Below are 8,861 nucleotides of genomic sequence, written 5' to 3' on the forward strand. Positions count from 1 at the left end.
TTTTTTTTTTTTTTAATTTGTCATTGTTGTTTGGCAGGCCTGGGCTGGGTTCGGATCAGCCAGCTCCAGTGTATACAGCTGGCACCCTAGCCACTGAGCTAGGACCACTTTAATGGAAAAGGGCAGGCATCCTCAAACTACAGCCCACGGGCCACATGCAGCCCGCCAAGGACATTTATCCGGGCTGCCAGGTGTTTTTGCCACCGCTACCTGTCCTGCTTAGCAGCCAACTCATCCCAGGGCCTGCAGTCCAGCCCTCTAATGGTCTGAGGGACAGTGAACTGGCCCCCTGTTTACAAAGTTTGAGGACCCCTGGAAAAGGGCATTATTATGTTACACAATACATATTCTTAATTACTTTAAAAACAATCTGCTCTGAAATTGCTCTCAAAATCAATTTCTTTCTCTTTTCTTTTTTCTTATTAGGGTCTCACTCTATTGCCCCAGATACAATTCAGTGGTGTCCTCATAGCTCATTGTAACCTCAAACTCCTGGGCTCAAGCAACCCTCCTCCTCTGGCTCCTGAGAAGTTGGGACTACAGCATGCAACACCATGACCAGCTTCTCTCTTTAGTTGAGACAAGGTCTTGCTTTTGGTCAGGCTGGTTTCAAACTCCTAACCTCAAGGGACCCTTCAACCTTGGCCTCCCAGAGTGCTGGGATTACAGTTGTGAGCAGCCTTACCCTGGCCTCAAGATCAATTTCTAAACCACATCAGACTGTGTCATTACTTTGACTATTGCTTTTTTTTTTTAACCAAAAGACCATTATCCAACCAGGTTATTAATGAATTCACTAAACTTAATTCTAAGTAACTTTCACTGTTGTCACTGAAACCTTCTGCAGAGACTGAAGCACATAAAACCTTCAGAGCAAGTTCCCTGTAAGAAGTGCAGGTGCTCGTGCACATACAGATGCTCCAGGGCACGTCCTGATCAACTGTCAGAAACTGGAATATCTTCAGCATCTTGTAAACATGGTGGGACTCAGCTAAAAGACGCTGGCAACACAGTACACTGCAGAGCCGAGGACCCCGACCTGGGCACAGACCAGTACCTGTCGATGGGCTGACCACACAGCAGCGTGAGCACAGGCGGCCAGGGAAGCTTCAGCCACAATCGCAGTTGCTCCTCATTGCCACCCCCACCTGCCAGATCAGCAGCCTTGGAAGTTGTTATGGGTTGATCTGTGTCCCGTAAGTGAGGTAAGTCCTAACTCCTAATACTTGAATACTTGGAAACAGTGTCACTATGATGTATTTAGTTAAGATGAGGTCATATGGTTAACCCAACATGACTGGTGTCCTCACAAGAAGGAGAAGGGACACAGAGACCACAGAGAAGAACACCAGGTAAAGATGGAGGCAGAGCCTGGAGTGACCTGCCTATAAGCCAAACGACACCCAGGGCAGCCTGCAGCCACCAGAAGCTGGGAAAGAAAGCACAGCCCTGCTGAGTTCTGACCTCCAGAACTGTAAAACAATAGATTTCCACTGTTCAAAGCCTCTCAAGTTGTGTTACTTCATTACCACAATCAGGAAACTAGTCGTTATTTACAATAAATAATCAAACTTCAAGTGCCATCTTTTCATAAAGGCAAAGGGCCTACTGCACAGCAACACTCAGTTGGCTCCCTCGGTGGAACTCACTCCTGATAATAAGCCTTATGGTAAATTACAGCAGTTATAAGAAAGTTTTAGCAGATATTTAGTTTTCCAGTAGTACACATAATCAGAAATTCAATCCGTTCCAGATTAAAAAAAAAAAAACACTAATTTTTCAGTGGTCAAAAACGTAATTATACAAGAATGTCTTAAGAACCTGGAAAAAAGAATTTTGTTTGACCAAACTGAAGTCTTAACCTACACTGTTCATAGCAGAAGAAACATCAAAGAAATACTCTAGTTTTTGCAAATGTATTCATAAAACCCATGCAATACAACTGCCCCCCACAATCCAGGACCGCCCCCCACAAACTTGAGCACCCTAAAGGCCTTATTTAAGATTTGCGGCATCTGCTGGTGACCTGTCCCTCCTGTGTGCTCCAAATCATCCCCCGTCACCCACAGCACCCAGATGATGTAAATGCTACGTAAATGATTGTTACACGGTTTTGCTTTCAACCTGTTATTATTTTTTACGTTGGCTGCATCTCTGGGCATGGAGGCTGCAGGTGCGGCGGTCAGGCTGTATCTGATCCTCCTGCCCTCACATGCCTCTGTCCCCGTCCCTCCCGCCCCAACCCCACAAAAAGCAAGGTGATCATGACTTGATATCAAAGTATCTAGTGAAATAATTTTACTATAGTTGTTATAGACATACATCTAAAGTTTAATTTGCTCACCTAAGGATGTAAATAGGACAGAATTCTAGAATCACAAAACAACCAGGGAGGTGGAACCTGTGGCCTCTGAGCCACATGTGGATTAGCTGAGGACTTTTTTGTTTACCTGTCCTGGTGAATAGCACGAACACTATGCATGGACCTTTTTTCTTGCTCAGCAGCTTGTTAGTGTTTGTGTAACTAATGTGTGGCCCAAGACAGTGCTTCTTCCAACATGGTGCAGAGAAGTCAAAAGGTTGGACACCTTTCTATGTTTCTAGAGAAACTCTAGTCCTGTCGTCTGTAAACAATCTCTAATTCCTATAGATTGGCAACAGAGCCTGATCTCCTGACCTGCCATAGACTTCTGGTTTTTTTTATTAAATCAAAGCTATGTACATTAATGCAATCATGGGGTACAATGTGCCAATTTTACATACAACTTGAAATGTTTTCATCAAACTGGTTAACACAGCCTTCACAGCATTTTATCAGTTATCCTGCCATAGACTTTTACATAGCCCTCTGCATCCTCAGCCTTCCCTCCTCCCAGCAGATACATGGTGCCAGACGTCAATTCTGGAATCTCAAATGGCCAGGCTTGGAGAGCTGGCCAGGCAGCACTGGAAGGGCAGAGTGCTGGTAACATTCCTTCAACCACACACCCATTCATTTGGAACGGCATAGGGGTGTGGAATGTGAAGAAAAATAACATTTGGTTTATTCAAAAAATCCCGAGGTGACTGCAAACAACACAAAAACACTCCCCCACCCCAGGGCTGGGAGTGGTGGCTCACGTCTGTAATCCCAAAACTTTGGGAGGCTGAGGTGGGTGTTTTGCCTGAGCTCGCAGGTTCGAGACCAGCCTGAGCCAGAGTGAAACCCCCATCTCTAAAAAAATAGCCAACTATTGTGGCAGGCACCTGTAGTCCCAGCTACTTGGGAAGCTAAGGTAAGAGGATCACTTGAACCGAAGAGTCTGAAGTTGCTGTGACCTAATACGCCAGGGCACTCTCTCAAGGGTGCAAAGGTGACCAAGTGAGACCCTCTCTCCCAAAAAAAAAATACACATCGGAAATATCCATAGAACATGACCACCGTCAGGGCCTCGACTTTGACCACCGTCAGTGCCTCGACTCAACATAAAGCTGGGCTTGCCCTGGCACTTGGAAAATAGAAAAACAAATTAAGAAATGTCATATTTTTAAGAAGTTGAAGCAGAAAGGACCCTAATATACATTAGTTTTAGAACACCTAATAACTGAAAAACTGATTCTAAAAAGAAAGGATAACCTTTTAATCACATTTAATGTGACAATAAAAAGCGCTTAACTCTACATATTAAAACAACAAAGAAATGAAAATCTTTCTCAATTTTTCTAACTAAATGGTAAAAACTAAGTTAAAGAGGCTACCAGAAGTATACTGTAATTTTTTGATATGAATTTTTTTCAGACAGCCAGGACAATGTTTAGAACAACAAAATGGTATACAATGAAATAAATTATCACAGATGATACTTGTGAGGTCATTAAGTATTAACATACACTTTAAAATTCTTAGCTCATTAAAAAAAGGCCCTCCAATTTAAAATTTCTCCTACTTGTATTCCAGATCTTTTATCTTTATTTTATATCTACTTTATTTTCTCCTTATCGTTTCTTAACAATAACAAAACCAAGAACTTTTAGTTTTACTAAAGTTAAATTAGTTCAAAAACCTTATTAAATTTGTATGTGTATGGATATATTTATGCATATATATGAATAATTGTGTAAAGTTTATTTCCAATACGAATCTAGCTGAAGAAACTGCCCAGAATCTCTTCATGAGCCTTAATACTTGCCCCTCCTGCACGTCCAACACTCCGGGATCACTGCAGCAGAGCCCTGGGACCACCAGTACCCTGCTTCCACCCCCAGCATGGCCAGCCTGGTCACATCTGCAGGACAGACAGGCAGGGCTCCCACTGTGCTAGCTGTCCCCAGAGTCTTGCTCTGTACAACCTCAACTACCACTTGCAACTTGGAATTAGGCTTAAGATGTTAAAAGTGTTAAGGAGGCTGAGAACCTGTCACATGCACAAGGCACAGCGGTGAGGCAGAGGGGTGAGAAGCGGAGAGCTGTGTGGGGCCGGACTAGGGGACAATACAGAATTCTTACAAAGGTGATTCAAAAACAAGATGGAGAAGAGAGAGAAAAGGTTCAAAATGATAGAGGACACGTCCTGGGATCAGGAGAACGTGATGGAGTGAAGGGCCCCCACTTACAGGTTCTCCTCAAGGCAGGGGCACATCAGGCCCTGCCAGATGCATGTGAAGGCTGAAGCCTGAGCCCACCAGAGACACACAACACAAAGTGAAAACAGCATCTCTCAGGATGCTGTTCTCTCGGTTCCACAGCAAACTTCCCCCAAATGTTTCAACTTCTTTAAAACCCACGGCACCAGTAAGTTATAAAAATTTAATGCTATGAAATATTCTTTGAACTTTTTAAAAAAAAAGGTCCAAGAAACTATTTAAAAGAATCTTTAAAAAATCCTTTTATGTTAATTATCTTTCTTAGGGTACGTCTCCTCTCTCCAACTATGCTGTGAACTCCTCAGATGGGGACTGTAAAACGTGGCTTGTCCACAGCACTTAAAAGGCAAAGGTTTTCACTGTGTAAATGTTCAGGAAATACCTACCTTAAATAATTACTTTAAAATACCATATTTAATATGCATAAAAACATTGTGAACAGAAAGAGAACATAATAATAGGAATTTAGTCTGAAACTACTAGAATTAAAGACAGCTAACACAACAAATAGAATTTTTTTTAAAAATCCTTCTAAAAGTTTTCCACTCAGTGAAAAAAATCCACACATAAACCAAGATTCAACATAGAACTAAGGAATCTTACAAAACTGAAAATTAAATCATTTTGTCTTATTCTAAATAGATGTTAAAAAAAACTGCACTGATAATGTTTCTGAGACCTCCAACATTTAAACTTGATAAGCAGCTCATCCCCTGGCTTAGTGCCTTCTGGTGACCTTTAGGGGAGGAGAAAGGCAGCCGAAGCAATGCCAACACGGCACTGGCCCCAGTGGCCCCGTGAGTAGGCGCTGAGTGAGGTTAACAATCGTCCAATGCTCTGAAAAGCAGCAGCACACAAAAGCGTCTTGATTAAGCTTAACTTTAATTTATCAATTGAAACTTATCCAGAAAGCAGTGTGATGTTCTATTTTCTTCAGATAAACATCTGAAGATATAATGATAACGATACGTATATAATCATCCATTCAAATGGAGAGTAATTATTTTCAATTCTTTTTTGTTGTTAACAAAACAAGAAATTTTCAAAGGAAAACTAAGAACACAGTTTTAAAATACAACAGTATGATTTTCATATGGATAAAAACTGACCTCGAATTACTTTTTGTTTTATGCCACCATTACCTTCTCCTGTTCTGATTACAGATAAAAGCAAGTGACATTTCAAAAGGAAACTCAGAACCCCGACAGAGGTTCCCAGGGCTCCAAGGCCAGGGGAGGCCCCACGGGCCCGAGGGCCTGCCCCCTGCAGGCCGCTTCTGTCCTCTGCCCTCAAGCATGTTACCTTGTCACCAGACTTCTGCGCTCCTGTCTTCTTCTTACCTTGGCCTTTATACCTTGGTATCTGAGCATGAGAATAAAATGACATTTTACCATAATATGTAAATATTTAAAAATAAACTAATTCATTACCACATAAAGATTCCTGTTAGAAAATCTCTTTAAGATAGGAATGTACTGATGCCTGCTTTCCTGGCCCTTCTTGACTCTCTTCCTAACGTGCTTCAATTCATGTCTAACTACACCGTCTCCAACAGCTTGGGTCCAACATCAGGCTGCATTTAGCAGCAGTCTAGCATATGTGCTGCCCAAGCGAGCACACTGAGCAGCAGTCTAGACAAAACTGGCCTCAGTTCCTAGGCAGCTTCCTTGGAGACTTGCCCTGACCTTATCTTACCTTCCTCAGGAGCACACAAAACGTGCTGCACGTGGGGCTGGGCCCTGTTCTGGGGAGTCCGCAGCACTCTCCACAGGCTCTCAAGCCAGGGAGGCACTGGCAAGAAGAGGTGGGCAGAGCGCTGGATCCCAAATCCAGGTCCTTTAGGGTTACAGGGCAATTGCGTTTTAAGTGCTCAGTTAAGGTTTTATATCAGCCCAGCCAAAATCACTCAAGGGTATTTCTAAAGTGGGCACCCACGGTTCACGAGCCAACCGAGAAATGGAGACCACTGTGGAAATAACCGAAAGGCAGCAGAAGCGGGGACGGGGCCACCTGCGGGACAGACGCTGCTCCCTAGACTCGCCTCAGACAGCCGTCCCTGCTCCGAGGGCTTCAGAGCGTCATTTCTAACAGCTATGATTCTCCTGCTAATTCTTAGATCTTAAAAAACATTACATAGAATAAGAGTGTGTAGAACAGACTTCAATATTTTATCCCAAGGACATCCTTATGTAGAAAGTATTGCTAACTTGGTTTAAAAAATAGCAATCTGCTAAAAAGAGAGCTTCAAAATTTCTAATGTTATAGGCATTGATAAGTATATTGCAATATTTATTAATTTTAATCAATCTAAAACCACATACTTTCATGAAAAATAAAGCTTTCTTATACAGGATCTTTTATTTGCAATTAAAGAAATTTTTAAATTTACTCATAACTTGTTCTGTCACCAGGCTTATAGTATCCCATGACCATTAAGGAAAAAAAAAGTCTCTTTAAAAAGAATGTCCCCTATTAGAAAATCTCAGAAGGAATAACTATAAACAATATAATGGACTCTTTCTGTTGTTACAGTGTAAAATTCCCTTAGATTCCTGAACTCAAAAAACAAAAAGGAGAAACAATTATCAAGAACAAGCTATAAATAACAGCAATCTTTCAGCAATGTTCTTTAGAAAAGAAAGAAAACTAGCAGTATAATTACTGCCCTCTGGAAGTTTATCCAACTTTAAAAGAATCAAATTCTTTCTAAGGTCAATCAATATACCACTATGGGCCACGTCAAAGCCTCATCTTTTGGAATATGCTCCACGGCATCCCTCTCCTCCTGTGGAATGGAAGTCAAAGGATCTGTAACAGATTGTATGCATGCGTCCTGTTCCCATCAGACTCCTACATGGAAATCCCCTCCCCCAACGTGATGGCATCAAGAGATAGTGGGGCTTTTAAGCCAGGCCTGGTGGCTCACCCCTGTAATCCCAGCACTCTGGGAGGCTAAGGCAAGTGGATTGACTGAGCTCAAGAGTTCAAGAGCAGCCTCAGCAACAGTGAGAGCCCTGTCTCTAAAAATAGCCAGTGCTGTGGCAGAAACCTGTAGTCTCTACTACTTGGGAAGCTGAGTCAAGAGAATCACTTAAGCCCAAGGGTTTGAGGTTGCTGTGAGCTGTGATGCCACCGCACTTTGCCAAGGGTGACAAAGTGAGACTCTGTATCAAAAAAAAAAGGAAGAGGTGGAACTTTGGAGAAGTTCCGGTGATGAGGATGGGGGCCCTTCTAAAAGGGACCCCAGAGAGCGCTCCTGCTTCCTTTCCCCACGTGAGGACACAAAAAGGGAACAGCACTCTGAAACCCAGAGGATGGCAGCCATGCGATGCCCCCAAGACTGAGAAAAATAAATTCCTGTTCTCTATAAATCATCTCTGTTCCGGCAGCCAGGTGGATGGAGACGTAGCCCAAAACCTATCCTGTGGCAGGACAGCACTCTCACTGGCCAAGCCGAGACAACAAAGTTCCTGACAGTCTCTCTGTCCACTCCTGCATTACCACCTGTATCCTTGATCTTAAATTCAAGTGTCCAGTGTATTTTTTTCTTCCATTATGCCAAATTCCTAAAATCAGGTCTTACGCTTAACAGCTCATAAACACACACACATAAATGTAAACAGAATACAAATATTTTCCTATAAATCACATTAAAATAGAGTAGAACCTCTGTAAGTAGGCCACCCAAGGGACTATAAAACACTGGTCAACATACTGAGGTGGTCAACATAAGGAACCAGGATTACTGCGGTGCATGTCCAGTCTATGAAAATTAGGTCAACCCAAGGAGGTGGTCAATGCAGGGAAGGAGTCAGCCTCGGAGGGTCTACTGTAGCTCATTTTATAAAAAGCCATCATGATTTATAATTCCAAATCTGATCACCCATCTAGAAGTCCACAACATGCAACACAATTTTATATTCTGGAACCTAACGTTGTCAGGCTAGAAACTTATAAATGAAAATAAAGTAAACCACCTTATTAGTGGAAGAAAAAAATGTTCAAAGTACCAAATGAATGTAGTATTCTACAATTCTATTACTTAACAGCATAATCCTTTCCATTATACAATGTCAAACTACTATGAAGAAAGCTGAAAATATTCTTTAAACACAGGGTGATCATAAAGTTCACATGCAATCTTAAATTGCACATGAAATTTATGTCACCCTCCATATGCTTAACCAAAGGAAAAAAGCACTTTCAAGAAACTAAGGAGCAATTATGTTAAAAAAAAA

The 8,861-nt window shown here is 42.1% G+C and overlaps 1 protein-coding gene across 2 annotated transcripts in view; it reads right to left on the reverse strand.

Moving 5' to 3' along the window:
- The window catches only part of FGFR1OP (FGFR1 oncogene partner), a 35,325-nt gene that overhangs the window by 14,822 nt on the left and 11,642 nt on the right, over positions 1-8,861 (reverse strand). The window contains exon 7 of one of the 2 annotated variants that reach the window (XM_003792375.3): positions 5,926-5,985. The exons of the other annotated variant lie outside the window; for it this stretch is intronic. Within the exon in view, the coding sequence (XP_003792423.1) occupies positions 5,926-5,985 (60 nt within the window). The remainder of the gene's footprint in view (positions 1-5,925; positions 5,986-8,861) is intronic. 2 annotated transcript variants of the gene reach the window in all.

This window comes from Otolemur garnettii, unplaced genomic scaffold, assembly GCF_000181295.1.
Source record: "Otolemur garnettii isolate 467f Iridium unplaced genomic scaffold, OtoGar3 scaffold00056, whole genome shotgun sequence".
Classification (NCBI taxonomy): Eukaryota; Metazoa; Chordata; class Mammalia; order Primates; family Galagidae; genus Otolemur; species Otolemur garnettii.